Here is a 26436-nt window from a genome sequence, read left to right as displayed (position 1 = left end):
GACCGTTTATTGGTAAGTTTATACTTGCAAAGTTTCAGGTTTATTGTGCAGTTACTTTCAAAGATATAAAAAGCTAAACTTCACATATTTTTCAAGTGTCAATTTTTTCGGCCAAGTTTGCTTCAAATTATCAATTCGAAAATCAACCAGGACATTTTTTTTTATTATTTTGCTCAAGAGAGCACAAAAAATTGGACAAGATTGCATAGTTTTATTTCTTCCAAGAAAATATTGCCGGGGATATTACGTCTCAGAGTTGCCAAAAACTCATAGGTGCACTGTTGATAGCTGTACTGTGGGGTCAAATATGTGACTGTTTTTCTGGAAGTATTGAATTGGTGATCATGTATCTTTATGAACGTTTATTGAGAGCATGTGTGAATGTTCAAACAAAATTTCATTAAAATCTATTATTGTCTTGTGGAAACCTCTAGACCACATGGCATGGAATGACCCAACAAGCAGTTTTTTTATAGATAAAAAATGTAGAAGCATGTGCTTGTGAGTTGTTACTGCAGAATATATTCTCTTGTAATTGGTAGTCTACAGATTTGGGAGGCAATGGGCTTTAGTTTGTCATCCCAATGTATATTTCCTATAGCTTCCCTGAATTACTTGAGGCACATTCTAGACTCTTTCCTTTAAAAAGTATGGGACCAGTATCCTTCCCTACCCTTGTGTGGTAAGAACTTGTTCCCTGTCTCTAGTTACCTCATCCTCTAAAAGAAGTTAAAACAAAATCATCTGACCAGCAGGAAAGGATGAGCACATATGAAGGTCTCTCTTCACTATCGATATAGTCAGGAAAAGTAGATTTCATTCCACACGATACCAGAACAAGGGGAAATACATAAGTGTAACCAAGTAGGTATAGCATTAATGGATACCTCTGAAGAAGAAACTGGTGCACAGTGATTGTTCTGTGCATACTAGTCTCGCACTGCTGAGACAGTAATTTGTTTCAGTGGCTGATCAGCTGATTCAAAATAAGATAGAACACACTGCAGCCAGTTAGAGAAGACCTTGATCTGTGCACTTAATCTTTTTGTAGCTGTGATATGACAACCTAACAATGGTCTTCTCTAAAATCACAAAGTAAGTCAAAGGCATCTATTCATTTACTCTTAGACCAGTCTGATACGGCAGTGGAAGACAAGAGAAGGAAAGCTGAAGTTGTAAATTTTGCATCTAAGAAACAGTTCATGTTAGATGATCCTCCAGATGTACCATTGCCCTTCAAATTCGTTTATGGAGAACATAGAAAGAGGCACCCCTGGCATTGGAAGACAGCTGATAAACAGTTGGAAAAAGTAAGTCACCTTGTCCATATGGGGTCCTGATTTGGTTGTACAGAATATTCTAGCATGACCACTTACTTAGTTTGCACATATCATGGGTCCATCACCTAATGGAAAATCTCAAGTGACTGAAAAACAGTGCAGATAAAGGTGAAAGGTAAAGGTAAAAGAAAGGACCCAAAAAAAAATGCAGAACATTGTCCTTAATGTCAGTTTGCTACAGTGTTCTGGAGCATACTCTTAAGTTTGAATATAATGAATCTCCTTAGACCACATCTGTTGTGGAAAACTCAACATGCCAATTTCTCATATGATGATGTGGGAGCCATGTATAAAGGGGGCTAGGCAGATTCAATATTCCTAGATTTGCGGTAAGCTTTTCACACTGCGCCACACTGCAGACCATTAATGAAGATCAATATATACAGTGTATGTTCTCAAGTATGTGTGTATCCTAGATGGAGACAAAAATATAGCTGGGAATGCCCCAGGGAAGTGTGATAGGACAGTCTTGTTCTCCATATACATAAACAGTCTGATGGAGAGGGTGAGTCAGCAGCTATATGCAACTGTTTCCTTGTGATGCTTTATTGTGTGGGAAACGGTCATCTTTGAGTGCTGTAGGATGATTCAGGATGACTTTGATAGAAACTTGGAAAAATATAAGTTATTCCAGGTGAGTCAGAAAAAATAATGCAGTAATGTTCAAATACAGTATGCTGCTTGACACAGTCATGTCAATTATCATAAAGAATCTACCTCGATTGCAAATGGAAACCGGTTATTGACCTAGGTTTCGGCACGGATTACCACACCTTCTCTGGAACACACTAAAACTACAAACTGCCTAAAGAGGCATGGTCCAACATTAATACAGAATGCCCAAAAGGGCAAAAGACTCGCATAAAATGTAAAATAAACGGTATGTGTGTACCATGTCAATAGCTTTACTTAGCTCAAACGTCAGAAGCATGCTTCCTCACCCCAGCCAACGTTTGGTGGGTCGCGGGCTCTCAGGTAAACTGAGGTGGCACCAGCAGCTAGGCTGTGAGAATGTCAGAAAGGAATGCACATGCGCAAATTGAGAAATCATCTTCTTCCATGTGATTGGCATAAAATGTGTAATGAAAGTGATTCGATGACCAGGTCAAGGGCGCAGGAAGTTAATGTGTGTGTGTTTACAATGTCCTAGCTCACGGACAATTTTATATAACTATAAAATGTGGATAAGCTGAAACTATATATGAGGGATAGCAAATACCACGGATGGTCAAAACACATGCATGCAGGACAGACAAAATACCATCAGCAGGAAGAAGGCTAAAAATATGGGGGATGAATAACCCATTTTTCAATTACTTGCGGTCGGTGATAGTATTTGATGACTATGCTTGGATAAGCGTGTAAAGTTACTGTATTAAATTCTAAGTGCTATTCACCAGAAAAGGGTCAAATTAGTATGACAGGCTTAATGTAATTGCGTGAAAGGATGTACAACGTCACCTTCATCGCCCTTATCTAATGACTGACAGAGGTCATTTTGAATAGTGCTATAAGCAGGGATGACTAGAGGACAAATGTAAGGATGTAGAGGCTTACCTCACTAGGGGTAAGATAGATACTGCCTACAGGAAAATTAAAGAGACCTTTGGAGAAAGGAGAACCACTTGCATGAACATCAAGAGCTTTGATGGAAACCCAGTTCTAAGCAAAGAAGGGAAAGCAGAAAGGTGGAAGAAGTATGTAGAGGGTCTATACAAGGGCGATGTACTTGAAGACAGTATTATGGAAATGGAAGAGGATGTAGATGAAGATGAAATGGGAGATATGATATTGCGTGAAGAGTTTGACAGAGCACTGAAAGACCTGAGTCGAAACAAGGCCGCCGGAGTAGACAGCATTCCATTAGAACTACTGACAACCTTGGGAGAGCCAGTCCTGACAAAACTCTACCATCTGATGAGCAAGATATATGAGACAGGCGAAATACCATCAGACTTCAAGAAGAATATAATAATTCCAATCCCAAAGAAAGCAGATGTTGACAGATGTGAAAATTACCGAACTATCAGTTTAATAAGTCACAGCTGCAAAATACTAACGCGAATTCTTTACAGACGAATGGAAAAACTGATAGAAGCCGATCTCGGGGAAGATCAGTTTGGATTCCGTAGAAATGTTGGAACATGTGAGGCAATACTGACCCTACGACTTATCTTAGAAGAAAGATTAAGGAAAGGCAAACCTACGTTTCTAGCATTTGTAGACTTGGAGAAAGCTTTTGACAATGTTGATTGGAATACTCTCTTTCAAATTCTGAAGGTGGCAGGGGTAAAATACAGGGAGCGAATGGCTATTTACAATTTGTACAGAAAGCAGATGGCAGTTACAAGAGTCGAGGGGTATGAAAGGGAAGCAGTGGTTGGGAAGGGAGTGAGACAGAGTTGTAACCTATCCCCGATGTTATGCAATCTGTATATTGAGCAAGCAATAAAGGAAACAAAAGAAAAGTTTGCAGTAGGTATTAAAATCCATGGAGAAGAAATAAAAACTTTGAGGTTTGCCGATGACATTGTAATTCTGTCAGAGACATCAAAGGACTTGGAAGAGCAGCTGAACGGAATGGACAGTGTCTTGAAAGGAGGGTGTAAGATGAACATCAACAAAAGCAAAACGAGGATAATGGAATGTAGTCGAATTAAGTTGGGTGATGCTGAGGCAATTAGATTAGGAAATGAGACACAGTAGTAAAGGAGTTTTGCTATTTGGGGAGCAAAATAACTGATGATGGTCGAAGTAGAGAGGATATAAAATGTAAACTGGCAATGGCAAGGAAAGCGTTTCTGAAAAAGAAAAATTTGTTAACATCGAGTATAGATTTAAGTGTCAGGAAGTCGTTTCTGAAAGTATTTGTATGGAGTGTAGGTGCTACAGAAGAATGCTGAAGATTAGATGGGTAGATCACATAACTAATGAGGAGGTACTGAATAGAATTGGGGAGAAGAGCAGCTTGTGGCTCAACTTGACCAGAAGAAGGGATCGGTTGGTAGGACATGTTCTGAGACATCGGGGGATCACCAATTTAGTATTGGAGGGCAGCGTGGAGGGTAAAAATTGTAGAGGGAGACCAAGAGATGAATACACTAAGCAGATTCAGAAGGATGTAGGCTGCGGTAGGGACTGGGATATGAAAAAGCTTGCACAGGATAGAGTAGCATGGAGAGCTGCATCAAACCAGTCTCAGGACTGAAGACCTCAACAACAACAATCGGATAAGTACCAAATAGTGTAAAAAGAACCTAATGCTAAACTAGTTTCTTAAAATCAGGAACTTGAGGTACTGAACCATGAAGCTTAATCAAGTGAGGTCTATGAATGCATATAGACTGCAGAACCCACCTACTGCCACGACTCATGCAGAAGCATTTAGACTGTAGTGTTTCCTTCACTCCTTTGTGACTTGAACAGAAAATAAGGAAATGGATGCCAATGGTAGCAGGTACCCTGTACCATGTGCTGTATGTTGCTGTGTGGAGTATGTTTGTAGATGTAGCTGCATGTAGGCATTGACCCACAATATCTGATGTGTTAATCCAGTGAGAAGATGTGGAGGTGATGTGCTATATTTCATATAATTTCATCATATTTTTTGACGGACAGCTGCAATTAAACTCCCTCCCTCCTTTGTATTTGCAGCTGATCAGTAGGTGAGACTTGTTAGATTTTGTGTGCTACATCTTCATACTACCAGAATGAAATATTCACTCTGCAGCAGCATGTGCACTGATATGAAACTTCCTGGCAGATCAAAACTGTTTTCTGGACTGAAACTTGAACTTGTGACTTACTATGAAGTTTGGAAGGTAGGAGAGAGATAGTGAAAAGCAAAGGTCCCAAGTTCAAATCTTGGTCTGGCACACAGTTTTAAATTGTCATGGATTTTCGTCATCACACTACAGCTGGGTAGGCTCCAAGTGTCCTACATAAATTTGTTCATCTCGACTTCCACTACACCTGCACCACTCACCACTGTGTTACATTGTAAATAGTTTTCACTTACACCCTGTATACCTACTATAAATTGAAGTTTCCTGCCATGTTTTTCTGTCCATATATGAAAGTTGTCTGTTTGGTATAGGAGTAGTATCTTTGATTAGTAATGAAAATATCCTGCATTCCTGGTACGAACCTCACCACTGCTGAAATGGATCTCTGGGAGGGAACTGCCAAGCGGGAGGTAACAATGAGAGAAAGATTGAATGACCAACAAAAGGATAACATGCTACAAGTCGGGGTGTGGGATGTCAGAAGTTTGAACGTGGTACGGAAAGTAGGAAATCTGAAATGGGAAATGTTAAGGCTCCATTTAGGTCTAATGGGAGGGTCAGTGAAGTGAAACCGAAAGAAGACCAGTATTTCTGGTCAGATGAGTATAGAGTAATATCAACAGCAATAGAAAATGATTTAACGGGACTAGGCTTCATTATGAATAGGAAAGTAGGGCAGATAGTGAGATACTGTGAACAGTTCAGTGACAGGGTTGTTCTCATCAGACATGACGTAAACCAAAACTGACAACAGTATTTCAGGTATACATGCAGACGTTGCATATTGGAAGATACAAAGACAGAGAAAGTATATAAAGATGTTGTTGTTGTTGTTGTTGTTGTGGTCTTCAGTCCTGAGACTGGTTTGATGCAGCTCTCCATGCTACTCTATCATGTGCAAGCTTCTTCATCTCCCAGTAACTACTGCAACCTACATCCTTCTGAATCTGCTTAGTGTATTCATCTCTTGGTCTCCCTCTACGATTTTTACCCTCCACGCTGCCCTCCAATACTAAATTGGTGATCCCTTGATGCCTCAGAACATGTCCTACCAACCGATCCCTTCTTCTAGTCAAGTTGTGCCACAAGCTGCTCTTCTCCCCAATCCTATTCAATACCTCCTCATTAGTTATGTGATCTACCCACCTTATCTTCAGCATTCTTCTGTAGCACCACATTTCGAAATCTTCTATTCTCTTCTTGTCCAAACTATTTATCGTCCATGTTTCACTTCCATACATGGCTACTCTCCATACAAATACTTTCAGAAACGACTTCTTGACACTTAAATCTATACTCGATGTTAACAAATTTCTCTTCTTCAGAAACGCTTTCCTTGCCATTGCCAGTCTACATTTTATATCCTCTCCACTTCGACCATCATCAGTTATTTTGCTCCCCAAATAGCAAAACTCCTTTACTACTTTAAGTGTCTCATTTCCTAATCTAATTCCCTCAGCATCACTCGACTTAATTCGACTACATTCCATTATCCTCGTTTTGCTTTTGTTGATGTTCATCTTATATCCTCCTTTCAAGACGCTATCCATTCCGTTCAACTGCTCTTCCAAGTCCTTTGCTGTCTCTGACAGAATTACAATGTCATCGGCACACCTCAAAGTTTTTATTTCTTTTCCATGGATTTTAATACCTACTCCAAATTTTTCTTTTGTTTCCTTCACTGCTTGCTCAATATACAGATTGAATAACATCGGGGAGGAGAGGCTACAATGCTATCTCACTTCCTTCCCAACCACTGCTTCCCTTTCGTGTCCCTTGACTCTTATAACTGCCATCTGGTTTCTGTACAAATTGTAAATAGCCATTCGCTCCCTGTATTTTACCCCTGCCACCTTCAGAATTTGAAAGAGAGTATTCCAGTCAACATTGTCAAAAGCTTTCTCTAAGTCTACAAATGCTAGAAACGTAGGTTTGCCTTTCCTTAATCTAGCTTCTAAGATAAGTCATAGGGTCAGTATAGCCTCACGTGTTCCAATATTTCTTTGGAATCTAAACTGATCTTCACCAAGTTCGGCTTCTACTAGTTTTTCCATTCGTCTGTAAAGAATTCGCGTTAGTATTTTGCAGTTGTGACGTATTAAACTGATATTTCGGTAATTTTCACATCTGTCAACACCTGCTTTCTTTGGGATTGGAATTATTATATTCTTCTTGAAGTCTGAGGGTATTTCGCTTGTCTCATACAGCTTGCTCACCAGATGGTAGAGTTTTGACATGACTGGCTCTCCCAAGGCCATCAGTAGTTCTAATGGAATGTTGTCTACTCCCGGGGTCTTGTTTCGACTCAGCTCTTTCAGTGCTCTGTCAAACTCTTCACGCAGTATCATATCTCCCATTTCATCTTCATCTACATCCTCTTCCATTTCCATAATATTGTCCTCAAGTACATTGGCCTTGAATAGACCCTCTATATACTCCTTCCACCTTACTGCTTTCTGTTCTTTGCTTACAACTGGGTTTCCATCTGAGCTCTTGATATTCATACAAGTGGTTCTCTTATCTCCAAAGGTCTCTTTAATTTTCCTGTAGGCAGTATCTATCTTACCCCTAGTGAGACAAGCCTCTACATCCTTACATTTGTCCTCTAGTCATCCTTGCTTAGTCATTTTGCACTTCCTGTCAATCTCATTTTTGAGACGTTTGTGTTCCTTTTTGCCTGCTTCATTTACTGTATTTTTATATTTTCTCCTTTCATCAATTAAGTTCAATATTTCTTCTGTTACCCAAGGATTTCTAGCAGCTCTTGTCTTTTTACCTACTTGATCCTCTGCTGCCTTCACTACTTCATCCCTCAAAGCTACCCATTCTTCTTCTACTGTTTTTCTTTCCCCCATTCCTGTCAATTGTTCCCTTATGCTCTCCTTGAAACTCTGTACAACCTCTGGTTCTTTCAGTTTATCCAGGTCCCATCTCCTTAAATTCCCACCTTTTTGCAGTTTCTATATAAAGATATTGAATGATTAATTCAGTATGTAAAGGGAGGTGAAAATCTAATAACCATGGAGGACTGGAATGCAGTTGCAGGAGGATGAGTAGAAGAAAGACTTATGGGAAATATGGGCTTGGTTGTGTGAATAAGAAAGTAGAAAGACTAATTGAGTCCTGCAATAAATTTCAGCTAGTAACAATGAATAATCTGTTCAAGAATCACAAGAGCAGGAGATATACTTGGAAAAGGCCAGGAGATTCCACTTACTTTACACCATGGTCAGGCAGAGGTTCCGAAGTCAGGTATTGGATTATAAGGCATACCCAAGAGCAGATACAGACTTGGATCGCAATTTAGCAATGATAAGAGTAGCCTGAAGTTTAAGATACTAGTCAGCAGGAGTCAACACACAAAGAAGTGAGATGCAGAAATCGTAAGGAATGAAGAAGAGGAATGGACATCTCTAAAAAGAACAATCGTGGAAGTTGAGGTAGAAAAACATATTTACAAGGATGAAAACAGCAAATAAACTGTGGGTAACAGAAGAAACACTTCAGTGAATTGATGAAAGAAAGAAGTACAAACATGTTAAGAGAAATTCAGGAACAAAGAAATACGAGTCACTTATGAATGAAATAAATAGGAAGTGCAGGGAAGCTAAGTCAAAATGGCTGCATGAAAAGGGTGAAGAAATTGAAAGAGAAATGATTGTTGTAAGGATTGACATAGCACATAGAAAAATCAAAACAGCCTTTGGTGAAATTAAGAGCAAGGGTGGTAACATTAAGAGTGCAATAGAAACTCCACTGTTAAATGCAGAGGAGAGAACAGATAGGTGGAAAGAGTACACTGAAGTCCTCTGTGGTGGGGAGGATCTGTCTGATGAAATGATAGAAGAAGAAATGGAATCAACAGGGAAAAGACACAGGATCCAGTATTAGAATCAGAATTTCAAAGAGCTTTGGATGACTTAGGATCAAATAAGTCAGTAGGTATAGAGAATATTTCACTGAAATTCCTAAAATCATTGGATGAAGTGGCAACAAAATGACCATTCACATTGGTGTATAGAATGTATGAGACTGGTGATATACCATCAGACTTTTGGAAAAAGATCATCCACACAATTTTGAAAATTTCAAGATCTGAAACTGTGAGAATTATTGCACAATCAGTGTAACAGCTGATGCATCCAAGTTGCTGACAAGAATGGAAAAGAAAATTGATCTGTTAGGTGATATCAGTGTGGCCTTAGGAAGGTAAAGACACTAGTGGCAGTTCTGATATTACGGTTGATAAAGGCAGCAAGATTGAAGAAAAATAAACACATTCGTAGGAATTCTCAACATGGAAAAACTATTTAACAATGTAGAATGGTACAAGATGCTCAAAATTCTGAGAAAGATAGGGATAAGCTATAGCAAAATATGGGTAATATAGTGTACAATATGTAAAACAACCAAGAGGGAACAAGAAGAGTGGAAGAACAGGAATGAAGTGCTTGGATTAAAAAGGGTGTAAAGTAGGGATATAGCTGTTCGCCCTTGCTATTCAGTCTATTCTTGGAAGAAGTGCTGACAGAAATAAAATAAAAGTTTAAAAGTAGGATTAAAATTCAAGGTGAAAGGATATCAATGATAAGATTTGCTGGTGATGTTGCTATCCTCAGTGAAAGTGAAGAAGAATTGCAGAATGTGAACTGAGAGTGAATCGAAGAAATGTGAAAGTAATGAGAAGTAGCAGAAATGAGAAGAGTGAGAAACATAACCCCAGATTGGGCATCAAGAAGACAAGGTTAACGAATTCTGCTATCTAGGCAGCAAAATAATCAATATTGTAGAGCAAGGAGGAAATAAAAAGCAGACTAGCACTGGCAGAAAGGGTATTCCTGGCCAGGAAAAGATTACTGATATCAGATATAGGCATTAGTTTGAGGCAGAAGTTTTTGAGAATGTATGTATGGAGTACAGCATTATATGGTAGTGGAACATGGATTGTGGGAAAACCTGAACAGAAGAGAATCAAATGATTTGAAATGTGGTGCTACAGAAGAATATTGAAAAATAATGGAATGATAAGGTAAGGATTGAAGAACTTACTTGCAGAATTTTAAAGGAAAGGGTGATACAGGAAACACTGACGAGAAGAAGGAACAGGATGGTAGGATATCACTTAAGATGTCGGGGAATAACATTCATGGCACTAAAGGGAGCTGTAGAGAGTAAAAGCTGTAGAGGAAGGCAGGGTTTAGGATATATCTAGCAATAGCTACTCTGAAATGAGGTGGTTGGCACAGGAGAGGAATTCGCGGTGTGTCCCTGCTAACCAGTCAGAAGACTGATGACTCAGATGCTTGTCTGTTGAGTCATGCCTCCTGAGAACTTTCCTGATATGTGCAGCTTAAATCATTTAAATTAAACAATGGAAAATCCAGGCTGGAATAATGACAACATCATGAAACGGACCGTTGCTACTCACCATATAGCGGAGATGCTGAGTGGCAGATAGGCATAACAAAAAGACTGTTATGCGTTTAGCTTTTGGCCAGAGCCTTCCTGAGAAAATAACGCACATGCATGTTCACACAAGCAAGCACACCTCACAAACAAGATCGTTCTCCCTGGCCACTCTGGTGAGAATGCAGTGGTGTCACATCAGACATGAGCAGCAACCTGGAGTGGAGCGGAGAAGGGGGAGGAGTAGCGGGATACAGGTGGGGCAGGGGAGTCAGTGCTGCCTCGGGAGAGCATGCTGGTAGACGATAGCCCGACAAGGCTGTCAGGTGCAGTGTCGGGAGGCTGTGCAGGAGAGGGGGAGGGGGAGAGCAGAAAAGGAGAGGGGCAGAGATGAGGAGAAAGACCAATGAGTACATTGGCAGAGAGTGGTGCACAGTGAGGATGAGGGACCGTGAATTGAGGAGGTGGTGTAGGACAGAGGGCGTTAAAACTATCAGGTGGAGGGTGTTGGAACAGTACGTTAACGTAGTTTTAGTTTGCTATTTCAGCCCCAATCCCAGCCCCCTGTCACAGGGACAATATCCCTGTAGAACACCAAGGTGTAAGACCTGCCCAGTCTGCCCACACAGCACTATTTATTCTAGTCCTGTCACAGGCTTAACCTACTTCATTATGGGATGGCCTGCTTGTGAAAGCAGCCATGTCATATACCAGCTCTGCTGCAATCGCTGGAGAGCTTTTTGTATTGGTATCACTACCAACCAGTTGTCCGTTAGGATTAATTGCCACCCCCAAACTGTGGCCAAGAGCAGAGTGGACCATCCTGTGGCACAACATGTAGCTGAAAATAACATGCTTGATTTCAAGAGCTGCTTCACAAACTGGGCCCTCAGCATCATTTCCTCCACCACTAGCTTTTCAGAACTGTGCAGATGGGTGTTATCCTTTCAACACATTCTCCACTTATGAAATTTTCCTGATCTCAACCTGCGTAACCTACTGTTTCTACAGTCTCCATCCAACAGTTTCCACCCCCTCTTTCCTTTCACCTCCTCCCAATTCAGGGCCCCTCATTCTCTGCCACTCTCTACCAGTGCTCCCACCAATTTCTTTCCCTTCTCTGCCTTCTCCTTTTCCACTCTCCATCTACCCTTCACTCTCCATTTAACCCCCCCCATTTTATGCTCCCTCCCCCGAATCCACCCTGCCTCCTTCTCCTGCAACCTCTTGGAAGCTGCATCTGGCAGCCTTGTCCAGCTACCCTGCACATTCTGCCAGGCAGCACTGGCTCCTATCCCCCCCCCCTCTCCTCTTACTCTGTTACACCTCCCTCTTACCTGCTCCACTCGAGATTGATGTTTCTGTTCGATGCAACACCACTGCATTTCGCAACAGTGGGTGCAGATAGCGATCATGTATGCATGAGGTGTGCTTATTTGTGTGGATGTATGTGCATTTTATTGTGTGAGGATGGTGCTGGCTGAAAGCTAAATGTGCAACAGCCTTTTCATTGTGCGTGACTGCAACTCGGCATGTCATCTTTATGGTGAGTGACAGCCTATCCTTTTCATAATAATGTCGATATTCCTACCTGGACTTCCCATTGTTTAAATTTGTACTAACAATTGGATGTGGAATACAATTTGTATGCATCAAGAAAGATGTCTGTTTTGTTGATATGTAATTTTCAAGACTCAGAAGTAGGAGGAGAAAGAGAAATGGTAGAATGAAACACTGCTCAGGGACTTTGTCTTAATGAAATTGCATTTTGTTTTTTAAATTTTGCATTTCTTCGTAATTCCAGTTTCATAGGTAACTGTGTAAAACACCATCCATATTTTGTTTTCATCCATTGTGATTATATACCTTTGTGACATTATTATCCACCATGATATTTTAATCTTGTTGGCATCATTCCATTGCTTTTATTTTATTCCTGTATTCGGACTTGTACATGCCTACTCAACCTGGATGTTGAGTGAGTAATACACACATCAAAAAAAGTTTTGCATCACCTCAGTTCTCAGAGTTCCGGAACCTGTACAGAAAATTGGAATAGAGATCAACACAAACATCATTTCTGCCCTTTTTATTGTTCTTAAAAACCACACATACAGCGAGACCTTGAGAGGTGGTGGTCCAGGTTTCTGTACACACCGGTACCTCTAATACTCAGTAGCATGTCCTCTTGCATTGATGCATGCCTGCATTTGTTGTGGCATACTATCCACAAATTCATCAAGGCACTGTTGGTCCAGATTGTCCCACTCCTCAATGGCGATTCGGCGTAGACCCCTCAGAGTGGTTGGTGGATCACGTCGTCCATAAACAGCCCTTTTCAGTTTATCCCAGGCATGTTTGATAGCGTTTATGTCTGGAGAACATGCTGGCCACTCTAGTCGAGCGATGTCCTTATCCTGCAGGAAGTCATTCACAAGATGTACACAATAGGGGTGTGAGTTGTCGTCCATGAAGACGAATGCCTTGCCTTGCGAATATACTGCCAAAATGGATGCACTATGGGTCAGAGGATGGCATTCATGTATCGTACAGCCATTATGGTGCCTTCCATGACCACCTGTGGCATACGTTGGCCTGCATAACGCCACCCCAAACCAGGAGGGAATCTCCACATTGCTGCATTCGCTGGACAGTGTGTCTAAGGCATTCAACCTGACTGGGTTGCCTCCAAACACATCTCCGATGATTGTCTGGTTGAAGGCATATGCGACACTCATTGGTGAAGAGAACATGATGCCAATCCTTAGTGGTCCATTCGGCAAGTTGGGCCCATCTTTACTGTGCTGCATGATGTTGTGGTTGCAAAGATGGATCTCGCCATGGACATCGGGAGTGAAGATGCGCATCATGCAGCCTATTGCGCACAGTTTGAGTCGTAACATGACGTCCTGTGGCTGCACAAAAAGCATTATTCAACATGGTGGTGTTGCTGTCAGGGTTCCTCCGAGCCATAATCCGTAGGTAGCAGTCATCCACTGCAGTAGTAGCCCTTGAGCGGCCTGAGCGAGGCATGTCATCAACAGTTCCTGTCTCTTTGTATCTCCTAAATGTCTGAACAACACTGCTTTGGTTCACTCCAAGAAGCTTGGACACTTCCCTTGTTGAGAGCCCTTCCTGGCACAAAGTAACAATGTGGATGCGATTGAACCACCGTATTGACCATCTAGGCATGGTTGAAATACAGACAACACGAGGCGTGTGTCTCCTTCCTGGTGGAATGGCTGGAACTGATCGGCTGATGCACTCACTCTGTCTTGTAGATGCTGCTCATGCATGGTTGTTTACATCTTTGGGTGGTTTTAATGACATCTCTGAACAGTCAGAGGAATTGTCTATGTGATACAATATCCACAGTCACCGTCTACCTTCAGGGGTTCTGGGAACCGGGGTGGTGCAAAACTTTTTTTGAAGTGTGTATTTTCATTTTTTTCTCTTCGACAACTGTCTGCAGCTGATTCTTTTTTCATTGTAGTGTTGACTTATTATTAAAGATTAGTATTTCATTTTTGTCTCTGGAAACTTCAAAATTCACAGGTGTCCATATTAATGAGAATTTAAACTGGGGAAAGAACATTTTGTTTAAATATGTACTAAAAATTGGATGTGGAATATGATTTGTATGCATCACATTTGTACATAGAAACATTGCTAATCTTGGGCAGAGACAAATTGGTTACTTGACATCTTTTGCATATTTTCATTCAGTAATCTCATGTGGAATGATATTCTGGGGTAACTCATCTTTAAGAAAGAAAGTCCTCATTGCTTAAAAAGTGCTATAAGAATAACATGTGGTGCTCTCCCACAATCATCTTGTAGACACCTGTTTAAGGAGTTGGGCATTAGGACTACTGCTTCACAGTGTATTTATTCATTCATGAAGTTTGGTGTAAATAATCCACAACATTTCAAAAGGAACAATGATGTACATAATTACAATATCAGAAGGGAAAGTGAGATTTAGTACTCCACGTTAAGGTAGTCTTTAGCACAGAAAAGGGAACACAATGCTGCAACAAAAGTTTTTGATCACTTACCCAGTGATATAAAATTTCTGAGAGGCTGCAAAGTAAAATTTGAAAACAAACTGAAAAAGTTTCTCCGTGACAACTCCTATTCCATAGAAGAATTTCTATTGTTGCAATGTGTAAAAGGTGATGGGTAGGAATTACTATCTCATTTCTGTACATTTAAACAAAAAATTAAAATAAAAAAAATAAAAAGCCTAAGAAATGTCTGTCGCGTAACCATATTTACAAATTAATTTTTGATGTGAATGTAAAATAATTTATTCTACATCATTACAATTTCTCGTGCAAAATGATCCATGGAACATGAAACTATCAAAAAAGTGTAAAATCCAGGATGGGAAGTAACAATGTAATGAAAAGGTAAGTTGCTACTCACCATAGACGCTGAGTCTCAGATAGGCACAACAAAAAGACTGTCACAAGTAAAGCTTTCGGCCAGTAAGGTCTTTGTCAAAAATGGACCACACACACACACACACACACACACACACACACACACACACACACACACACACACACAAATGCAAACGCAATGCAACGTAACTCTCACACACAAGTGCAGTCTCAGGCAACTGAGGCCACACTGGGAAGCAGCACCAATGTGTGATGGGAGAGGCGACGGGGGGGGGGGGGGGGGGGGGGGGGGGGTAAGGAGGAGGCTGGGGTGGGGAGGGATAATAGGGTAGGGGTTGCGGACAGTGACATGCTGCTGGGGAGCACGCAGGGACGAGGTGGAGAGAGGGTAGGGCAGCTAAGTGCAGTCAGCGGGTTAGACAGACGGCAGGGGTGAGGTGGGGTGGGTTGGGTGGGGGAGAAATAAAAATATCTGCTACTAGTCACAATAAAAGGTTGTTTATTTGTTACACGATCGGTTTCAGACTTGCGACCATCCTCAGGTGTTTATACATTCATGTACATGTTTATACTGCTGGATGCAGTGTATACAGTGATCTCCAACAGTATAAACATCTACATGAATGTATAAACACCTGAGGATGGGCACAAGCCCGAAACTGGTCGTGTGACAAATAAATAACCTTTTATTGTGACTGGTAGCGGATATTTTTCTACACCCTATAAAGGAACAGTCATGGAGTTTGACAGCATGCACTATGGATAAAATTCATTCAAGAAATAAAAGACTGGGTGGAATGAGGACTGTGTAGTGCTGGAATGGGGACAGGGAAGTGGGTGGGTGGGAGAGGACAATGACTAAACGAAGATTGAGGTCAGGAGGGTTGTGGGAACATAGGATATATTGCATGGAAATTTGCCAACTGCGGAGTTCAGGAAAGCTGGTGTTGGTGGGAAGGATCCATATGGCACAGGCTGTAAAGCAGTCATTGAAATGAAGGATATCATGTTTGGCGGCGTGCTCAGTAACAGGGTGGTGCACTTGTTTCTTGGCCACAGTTTGTCGGTGGCCATTCATGCAGACATACAGCTTGTTGGTTGTGATGCCCACATAGAATGCAGCACAGTGGTTGCAGCTTAACTTGTAGATCACATGACATGTTTCACAGGTAGCCCTGCCTTTGATGGGATAGATGATGATAGTGATCGGACTGGAGTAGGTGTTAGTTGGAGGATGTATGGGACAGGTGTTGCAACTAGGTCTATTACAGGGGTATGAGCCATGAGGTAAGGGGTTGGGAGCAGGGATTGTGAAAGGATGGACAAGTATATTGTGTCGGTTCGGTGGGCGGCAGAATACCACTGTGGGAGGTGTAGGAAGGATAGTGGGCAGGACATTACTGTCCTCTGACTGCACATAGCTGCCCTACCTTTCTCCACCTCGTCACTGCATGCTTCCCAGTAGCAAGTCACTGTCCGGCACCCCTACCCTACTATCCCTCCCCATCCCCATGCCAGCCTCCTCCTTCCTCCCACCCAGTCGCCACTCCCGTCATGCACTGGTACTGCTGCTCGTAGTGTTTCCTCAGTTGCTTGGGACTGCAGTCATGTGTGCATGAGTCGTGTGTGTGTGTGTGTGTGTGTGTGTGTGTGTGTGTGTGTGTGTGTGTGTGTTATCTACTGTCTATTTTTGATGAAGGTGTTACTGGCCAAAAGCTTTGTTTGTGACAATCTTTTTGTTGTGCCTATCTGCAACTCAGCATCTCTGCTATATGATGAATAGCGACTTTCTTTTTCATTATATTGGAACATGAAGCTATCTATCATGGATATGTAAGGTACGTTTCTGCTGAGTACAGAATTTTGAGTATTGGTGATTATTGTGTAGCTTGTTTGTAATTGGCCATAAGAGTCAAAATCTTGCCCAGAAAGAAGTGTTGCTCCTTCCATTACTGAAATTTTATTCAATTTATATGTCAGAGAATCAATTTGAAAATTTTTATTTTGCTGAACTCTTAGAATATTACCAATGTAGTCTTGAAATATCAACAGTGTAGAAAAAGATTGTTACTTACCATAAAGATGACTCATTAAATTGCTGACAGGCACAATTAAATGACACAAATAAGCTTTCGGCCGCAGCCTTCATCAGAAAAAGAAAGAGAAACACACACCATTCGTTTACACAAGCAAACATACTTCACACACATACATGACCACCAACTCTGGCAGTTTGTACCTCTGATGAATGAATGGTGTGTGTTTCACTTTCTTTTTCTGACAAAGGCTGTGGCACAAAGCTTATATGTCTTTTAATTCTGCCTGCCTGCAACTTAATGTGTCATCTTTACTACATTGTTGATATTCCAACCTGGGGTTTCTTTGATTAATATCGTCTTGAGATCATCTCCTGTGTGTGATGTATAGTCTGAAGTTAATGTGGAATATGTCAATAGGAATTCATGAGGGGGGGGGGGGGGGGAGGGGGAATGGTAAAAATTTAACACTACCAGGTAAGATTTTTTTATCAGTATGGTTATGTTTAAATCATTTACTGGTATTTTGAGTGATTCATTTATTCATTGATTGTTGTTTCGTTACATTATCCTAGTTTTTTTTTTCTCTCTCAGGTCGAGAGCAATGCACCAAATGGCGATGTACATAGAACCCGCTCTCAGTTGGAAGCTTTTGAGGATTTCAGCACAATGAAAGCTTCCGATTTAAAGTTAAGGATTGAAGAAATGTTGAGGATAAAAGGTGTGTGCTTGATCATGAAATTTCTTCTGTCATATTCTTTGATGATCAGTTTTCGATAGTTTTCAATAAGCAATAAAATATTGTTATCAGTGACTGACTGGCTTTTACAAGGTAATGATAACACATGGGGAGGGAGCAGATCCAACATTGGGCATGGAGAATTGCATTATTAACTTGTTTGAAAGTGTTGGAGCCATGGGATTGGTGTATCAAAAGCATAGTACTACATGCCAACACGATGTAACACATGCTCATGTACAAACTTAATAATGCGTTTTGGTCTGGCATAATTTTCTTGACTGTCTTGAAGCTATTATGTTTCAAGCACTTTTTAGTATGTTACATTTCTGATTTCTTGATTGAGTAAGTTGTTTTGATTTATATGAAATTTGAAACTTAGTCATTCTCATAAATTGTATATGTGCAACTGCAGCACACTTGACACTGATATTTAAAGTTGCTGTCCTTCTTATTGTACATCATAAAAAGTAGGAAATAAATTAAAGTGGATTACTGAAGGAATAAAAATCTCTAGTGCAAGAAAAACATGGCTACTTACGGAACTAAAACATAACAAAAGTCCTGAGTTTGTTACCTATGTAAAAAATTACAAATTTTTTTTTAAAAAAGTTGTAAAGGCAGCCAAAGAACTGGCAAGTAATAGATGTATATAGGATAGTGAAAACACATCAAAGGCATTATGGTCAGTGATCAAATCTGAAACAGGTGCCACAGGATAGAGCATAAAACTTGTGTAAATCCTGCTCATTTCTGAATTATGTAACAAAATCTTTATAAATAGCTATGTAGGAGATAGGTTGAAGTTAGATATAGTGGGAATTAGTGAAGTTCGGTGGCAGGAGGAACAAGACTTCTGGTCAGGTGACTACAGGGTTATAAACACAAAATCAAATAGGGGTAATGCAGGAGTAGGTTTAATAATGAATAGGAAAATAGGAATGCAGGTAAGCTACTACAAACAACATAGTGAACGCATTATTGTGGCCAAGATAGATACGAAGCCCACACCTACTACAGTAGTACAAGTTTATATGCCAACTAGCTCTGCAGATGACGAAGAAATTGAAGAAATGTATGATGAAATAAAAGAAATTATTCAGATTGTGAAGGGAGACGAAAATTTAATAGTCATGGGTGACTGGAATTCGAGTGTAGGAAAAGGGAGAGAAGGAAACATAGTAGGTGAATATGGATTGGGGCTAAGAAATGAAAGAGGAAGCCGCCTGGTAGAATTTTGCACAGAGCACAACATAATCATAACTAACACTTGGTTTAAGAATCATGAAAGAAGGTTGTATACATGGAAGAACCCTGGAGATACTAAAAGGTATCAGATAGATTATATAATGGTAAGACAGAGATTTAGGAACCAGGTTTTAAATTGTAAGACATTTCCAGGGGCAGATGTGGACTCTGACCACAATCTATTGGTTATGAGCTGTAGATTAAAACTGAAGAAACTGCAAAAAGGTGGGAATTTAAGGAGATGGGACCTGGATAAACTGAAAGAACCAGAGGTTGTAGAGAGTTTGAGGGAGAGCATAAGGGAACAATTGACAGGAATGGGGGAGAGAAATACAGTAGAAGAAGAATGGGTAGCTTTGAGGGATGAAGTAGTGAAGGCAGCAGAGGATCAAGTAGGTAAAAAGACGAGGGCTGGTAGAAATCCTTGGGTAACAGAAGAAATATTGAATTTAATTGATGAAAGGAGAAAATATAAAAATGCAGTAAATGAAGCAGGCAAAAAGGAATACAAACGTCTCAAAAATGAGATCGACAGGAAGTGCAAAATGGCTAAGCAGGCATGGCTAGAGGACAAATGTAAGGATGTAGAGGCCTATCTCACTAGGGGTAAGATAGATACTGCCTACAGGAAAATTAAAGAGACCTTTGGAGATAAGAGAACGACTTGTATGAATATCAAGAGCTCAGATGGAAACCCAGTTCTAAGCAAAGAAGGGAAAGCAGAAAAGTGGAAGGAGTATATAGAGGGTTTATACAAGGGCGATGTACTTGAGGACAATATTATGGAAATGGAAGAGGATGTAGATGAAGACGAAATGGGAGATAAGATACTGCGTGAAGAGTTTGACAGAGCACTGAAAGACCTGAGTCGAAACAAGGCCCCGGGAGTAGACAACATTCCATTAGAACTACTGACGGCCTTGGGAGAGCCAGTCATGACAAAACTCTACCATCTGGCGAGCAAGCTGTATGAGACAGGCGAAATAGCCTCAGACTTCAAGAAGAGTATAATAATTCCAATCCCAAAGAAAGCAGGTGTTGACAGATGTGAAAATTACCGAAGTATCAGTTTAATAAGTCACAGCTGCAAAATACTAACACGAATTCTTTACAGACGAATGGAAAAACTAGTAGAAGCCAACCTCGGGGAAGATCAGTTTGGATTCCGTAGAAACACTGGAACACGTGAGGCAATACTGACCTTACGACTTATCTTAGAAGAAAGATTAAGGAAAGGCAAACCTACATTTCTAGCATTTGTAGACTTAGAGAAAGCTTTTGACAATGTTGACTGGAATACTCTCTTTCAAATTCTAAAGGTGGCATGGGTAAAATACAGGGAGCGAAAGGCTATTTACAATTTGTACAGAAACCAGATGGCAGTTATAAGAGTCGAGGGGCATGAAAGGGAAGCAGTGGTTGGGAAGGGAGTAAGACAGGGTTGTAGCCTCTCCCCGATGTTGTTCAATCTGTATATTGAGCTAGCAGTAAAGGAAACAAAAGAAAAATTCGGAGTAGGTATTAAAATTCATGGAGAAGAAATAAAAACGTTGAGGTTCGCCGATGACATTGTAATTCTGTCAGAGACAGCAAAGGACTTGGAAGAGCAGTTGAATGGAATGGAAAGTGTCTTGAAAGGAGGATATAAGATGAACATCAACAAAAGCAAAATGAGGATAATGGAATGTAGTCTAATTAAGTCGAGTGATGCTGAGGGAATTAGATTAGGAAATGAGACACTTAAAGTAGTAAAGGAGTTTTGCTATTTGGGTAGCAAAATAACTGATGATGGTCGAAGTAGAGAGGATATAAAATGTAGACTGGCAATGGCAAGGAAAGTGTTTCTGAAGAAGAGAAATTTGTTAACATCGAGTATAGATTTAAGTGTCAGGAAGTCATTTCTGAAAGTATTTGTATGGAGTGTAGCCATGTATGGAAGTGAAACATGGAGCAATTTGAAGGTGAATAGTTCAGTACATTTACTAAAACTACTGTAAAAGATATAGAAAATGTGATACATCACTAAAAAGTAAAACATCAGCAGGATGGGATGGGATAACAAGAAAAGTGTTAAAAACAGTGTCTAAAATAATTGCGCAGCCACTAACTACAATAGTTAACCAGTCCCTTCAAGGAGGTTATTTTCCAGACACACTGAAGTACGCAGTAGTTAAGCCACTATTTAAAAAAGGCACAAAAGCATGTATGGGAAGCTATTGCCCAGTCTCTCTTCTTCCATCACAATCAAAAATATTTGAAAAGGTAGTCACCATACAAATTCAAAATTTCATAGATAAATTTAAAATAGTTTTAAAAAATCATTATGGATTTCAAAAAGGCAAAACCACAGTATCTGCTATAAATCATTTTGTTGATAAAATTAGCTCATCTCTAGACAACTCACTGCATGACACAGGAATTTTTTGTGCCCTATCAAAGGCCTGTGATAGTGCGAATCACTTCTTGCTACTCTGTAAATTGGAAAAGTATGGACTTAGGGGCATGCTATTAGAATGGTTTAAGTCCTATCTAACTAACCGAAGACAGAGTGGTTATATCATCAGAGAGAGGGACTTATACTTCAAAGTGGAAAACCATTTCGCAAGGTTCTGTCTTAGGTTCCATTCTGTTTTTGTTTTACATAAATGATCTGCCACTTAATATTGAGTGTCACTCAGTTTTATTTGTAGATGACACATATGTAATCATTGAAAGTGACAGTACTGATCAAATTCTGCAAACTGTATTAAGTACTTAAGAAAAATTAGATACCTGGTTTGATTTAAATGGGTTAAAATTAAACATGGCAAAGACTCAATTAATGCAGTTCAAAACAAAACAAGCAAAATTAAATGATATTCAGGTCAGTCATAAAAACCAGGATTTTCAGGAAGCTAGCTGTTGTGAAATTCCTAGGAATGCAACTAGATAAAAATCTATCGTGGGGATCACGTATACAGTACCTTGCAAATAAATTAAATAGCCTAGAATCTGGAATGAGGATATTGCACAATGCTACCATTATGCACATAAGAAAAGTAGTATATCACAGTTTCTTTGAGTTAGTAATAAGGTACAGAATTGTATTTTGGGGTAACTCAAACCATATGTGTCAAATACTAAAACTTCAGAAAAACATCATTAGAAATATGCATAATGTAGGGTGAAGAAAATAATGTCACCCACTCCTAAAAGATCTAAGTATGTTAAGTGTTCCCTCATTGTACATATATGATCTGATTATCTTTGTACACTGTAACCCTGATTTATTTGTAGCAAATAATTTTCAACATGATGAAATTGAAATAAATTTATGCTGCCCACCCACCATTTAAAACTTTACGCTCAAACTCCACTTTATATGGGTGTGAAAATTTACAACAAAGTGAGAGGAAGAGAATTGCTGAACATAAATTTAGAAACATTGAAAAAATCCTTATTTGAGAAACTAATGCAGAAATTTTACTATTCAGTAGAAGAATTCATAAATGACAATCTGAAAATTTGAGCAGGAGAGAACAAATGCTTAGGACTGTTAGTTTTTAAAAGTTAATTACTTTTGAAGAAAAATTATTAATTGCTTCATTAAGTAATTATTCAGTACTGTATATAATATTACTGATATTATAAGGAACATTGTAAAACAGTTTTTGTGTTTTACGAGTCTCCTGTACATTAAGTCAATGGCTTGAAATTGTATGTTACCAGACAATAAATTCTATTCTATTCTGTTTATTGTTATTTAATAGCAAATTTTTTCAGTGTGTTTAGATCATTTATTCTATGACCAGGTTCGGTCAGCGCAGAACTTCGAGATTTAGAATCTCGACGTCAAAAGCTACAGATTGAGGTTGTCAGCCTTACGCAGAAGATCGATGAATTGAAGCAGGAACTTCACCATGAACAGACTGAACTTGAGAGATTAAAAATGTCAGTGGAGCAGGTCTGTCAACTGTATTTATTTATTTCTATAGAAGATGTAAGATAACATATTGCTTGTACCACATTTTCTACATGTGACACTAGTATGACATATATGTTTCTATTATTCTTTGAATAGTTTGTAAAAATACTTGAGGTATCACAAATTAGATTCTTATTTTATTCAGTAGTCTTTGTGTATGATTGATAAAAATATGCTTGCATACATGATAGGCCCACTGTAAATATGAGGATAATAGCTTCTGCTTGTGTGTTAGAGCACACCGAAGGAATCAAAGAGTATGTAGAGAGAGAGTATCCTCGTTTTAATTTAATTTTATTACCAACATAACTGACGAATTGAACTGATGCGAGAGGGAGTGGTTAAGGTGCTGGTGCCATGGTCTCACATTTGTTAGTGGTGAGGTTCCAAATGATTGTCAGCTTATCATTCTGTGTGTGTGTGTGGGGGGGAGGGGGAGGAGGATATTTGATTAAACAGTCTTCTGGCTGGTGGTTTGATGTGACCCACCATAATTTCCTCTCCTCTGGCAATCTCTTCATAGCATAGTAACACTTACATCAAAATCTTCAATTATTTGTTCTTTGTATTCCAATATTTTTCGTCTGTTAGAAATTTTTCCCTCTGCAACTCCCTCTAGTACCATGGAAGCTATTCCCAGATGTCCTTAACATGTGTCCTATCATTAGAGACAGGAGAAAATGGTTTCATTTTATGGCTGATTTTTGGTTGCCAGAGTCAATGCTAATTTGGCTGAATTCAGTACTATTTTTGCCACTTTCAGTGATTTTGTTTTGCAAATGTAGTGCTATTTTTTGCTAATTTTAGTGAGATTTTGCCAATTTCTGTGTTATTTTAGGACAGATTTGATAAATTTTGGCGAATTTTTCTCCCAATGTTGGTGTCTTTTTTGCCAATTCTTTTATTAGTTTGTGTATCTTTATTTATGAAGTACCACATGTTCCTTATTTTTTCTTATTTAATTGTTTTCACAGTTATTTTCGAAATGAGAAGTGCCTATCAGTTACATTGTATTTGTTGACATCACATATCACATTTATTGAGATTACTGGAAAAAAGGAAATCATTGACGTTAAAACCTTTAAATCTAATCAATTACAGAAAAATAACTCAGCAACCACACAACACTGAAATTTTTTCAGAAGATAGTTCTCTCCTGAAATGCACTGTCAATACCTCAGAGCTTCAGTACAGCGTGGAATGACCACCTTATTCTATATTTGGCTTCAGTATGACACGAGATGTTTCACAACCTCCACATTTCACACTGATATTGAAACTAGCTTTTCCACTAAATTCCAGGTACACTTAATGACCTCTTTGGTATTTTGAAATTAATATAATTCTTCATCTTCTGCTTCTTCGTCTCCTCCTCCTCCTCCTCCACCTGGGGGCCCCGTGTACCAATCTGCCCGTTGCGGCAAGTCCGGTTGTTATAACAGGAAACATGGGCGATGTGTCCGCGTCCATAGGAGAAGGAGGCGAGTAGAGTTGCTCCGACAGATGATGGTCATCTGGTTCCTGCATGGGCACATCTCCTGGTGGCGTCAGTTCTTGTGCTGGCACTGATATGATGGTGAGAGGACTGAGTTGTGAGTAATGAGAGATTCCAGGATCCCAAGCGTCAGGTAGAGCCGAAGGTGGTGTAGCGGCATCTGGAACAGGCGTTGCTGGCACACGAGGCCGAAGCTGTGCCGAATGACGCACTGCAACACCCATGTCCATCTGGATTTCATACAGGCGTTGGCCACGGTGTCGTAAGATGCGGCCAGGACTCCATTTTGGCCGCCTGCCATATCTCCGTACCCATACAAGGTCGGCGGCGGTGAACCGGCCAAGCGAAGGCACCCGCAGCCGTGAGGTGGAAGGCCACAGAAGATGAAGTAGCGTGCGGGGCTGTCAGCCATGTAAGAGCTCAGCCGGGCTGTGGTCACCAGTGGGGATGAAACGGTAAGAAGCCAGAAATTGGAGAAGCGCATCATCAGCAGCAGAAGAAGTCAGGAGTTTCCTCATCTGAGCCTTAAATGTGCGGACCAGTCGTTCAGCCTCACCGTTTGACTGTGGATGGAACGGAGGGGCCGTGACGTGCATGACGCCATGACAGGCACAAAAATCCGCAAAATCGGAAAAGGCAAATTGCTGACCATTATCAGTAACAAGAGTAGAGGGAAAGCCTTCCAAAGAGAAAATGCATGCTAGAGCATTGGTGGTTGTCGCAGTGGTAGGCGACATGCAACGGACAATGAAAGGAAAGTTAGAGTAGGCATCAGTAACGAGAAGCCAATAAGTACCTAAAAAAGGTCCCGCGAAGTCAGCATGAATACACTCCCAGGGCTTCTCAGGCGAAGGCCACGGTGACAAAGATGACTTTGGGGCGGTGGCCTGTGACGCACAAGGGCCACAGGCAACGACCATGTGTGTGATTTCAGAGTCGATGCCAGGCCAGTACACATGTCGGCGGGCCAGAGATTTTGTGCGAGAGACACCCCAGTGCCCTTGGTGAAGGAGGTGCAAGACCGAAGCACGCAAAGACGCAGGTACCACAACACGTGGTGAAGCATTTTCGGTGGAAAGGAGGATAACGCCATCCCTAGCCATGAGGCGGTAACGCAAAGCGTAGTAGTTCCGCAACAGATCAGAAGTCTTAGCGGACGGACAATCTGGCCAGCCCTTCTGAATAAAGTGTAAAACCCGGGAGAGGGTAAGGTCAGAACCCGTAGCAGCCGCCAGCCTGTCCCCGGTGATGGGGAACCTGTCCACAACCCACTGCTCAGCAACACCCATGTGGAAACACAAAAGTTCGTCCCCATCGAATGCCAGATCAGGACCCATGGGAAGGTGAGACAGTGCATCAGCATTCGCATGTTGAGCCGTCGGCCGGAAATGAATCTCATAATTGAAACGAGACAAGTAAAGAGCCCAACGCTGGAGGCGGTGTGCAGCCTTGTCGGGAAGTGACGTTGATGGATGAAACAAGGAAACAAGTGGTTTGTGATCCGTAACAAGATGAAATTTGGATCCATAGAGAAAAACACCAAACTTATGAAGAGCATAAATAATGGCCAAAGCTTCTTTTTCAATTTGGGAATACTTTTGTTGGGCATCTGTGAGCATTTTGGAGGCATAAGCAATGGGTTGTTCAGAACCATCAGAAAAATGGTGCGCAAGGACTGCACCGACCCCATATTGAGAGGCGTCCGTGGCAAGAACAAGATGTTGGCCAGGTCGATAAGTAGCCAGGCACGGGGCCTGTTTCAGCATAGTCTTCAATTTCTGGAAAGCCGCATCGCATGATGCGGACCAGTGAAAAGGCACATTTTTATGCAACAGGTGATGCAACGGCTGAGCCACCGAAGCAGCAGACGCTAAAAACTTGTGATAGTATGCTATTTTCCCCAAGAAGGCCTGCAGTTTCTTAACAGATGTAGGGCGAGGAAGGGCATTGATCACAGCGACGGTTTGCTGAAGCGGACGAATACCATCCCGAGAGATTTGAAACCCCAAGTACGTGA

At 40.6% G+C, this 26436-nt stretch overlaps 1 protein-coding gene across 1 annotated transcript in view; it reads left to right on the top strand.

Annotated features, from left to right (window-relative positions):
• Window positions 1–26436, top strand: part of LOC126458265 (exostosin-3) — a 154239-nt gene that overhangs the window by 15778 nt on the left and 112025 nt on the right. The window contains exons 3-4 of the mRNA XM_050095189.1: window positions 17568–17694; window positions 22752–22903. Coding sequence (XP_049951146.1) covers window positions 17568–17694; window positions 22752–22903 — 279 coding nt within the window. The remainder of the gene's footprint in view (window positions 1–17567; window positions 17695–22751; window positions 22904–26436) is intronic.

This window comes from Schistocerca serialis, chromosome 2 (assembly GCF_023864345.2).
Source record: "Schistocerca serialis cubense isolate TAMUIC-IGC-003099 chromosome 2, iqSchSeri2.2, whole genome shotgun sequence".
NCBI classification, from domain to species: domain Eukaryota; kingdom Metazoa; phylum Arthropoda; class Insecta; order Orthoptera; family Acrididae; genus Schistocerca; species Schistocerca serialis.
Note: the sequence above shows the minus strand (reverse complement) of the source record. Positions and strands in the feature narration are given on the sequence as shown.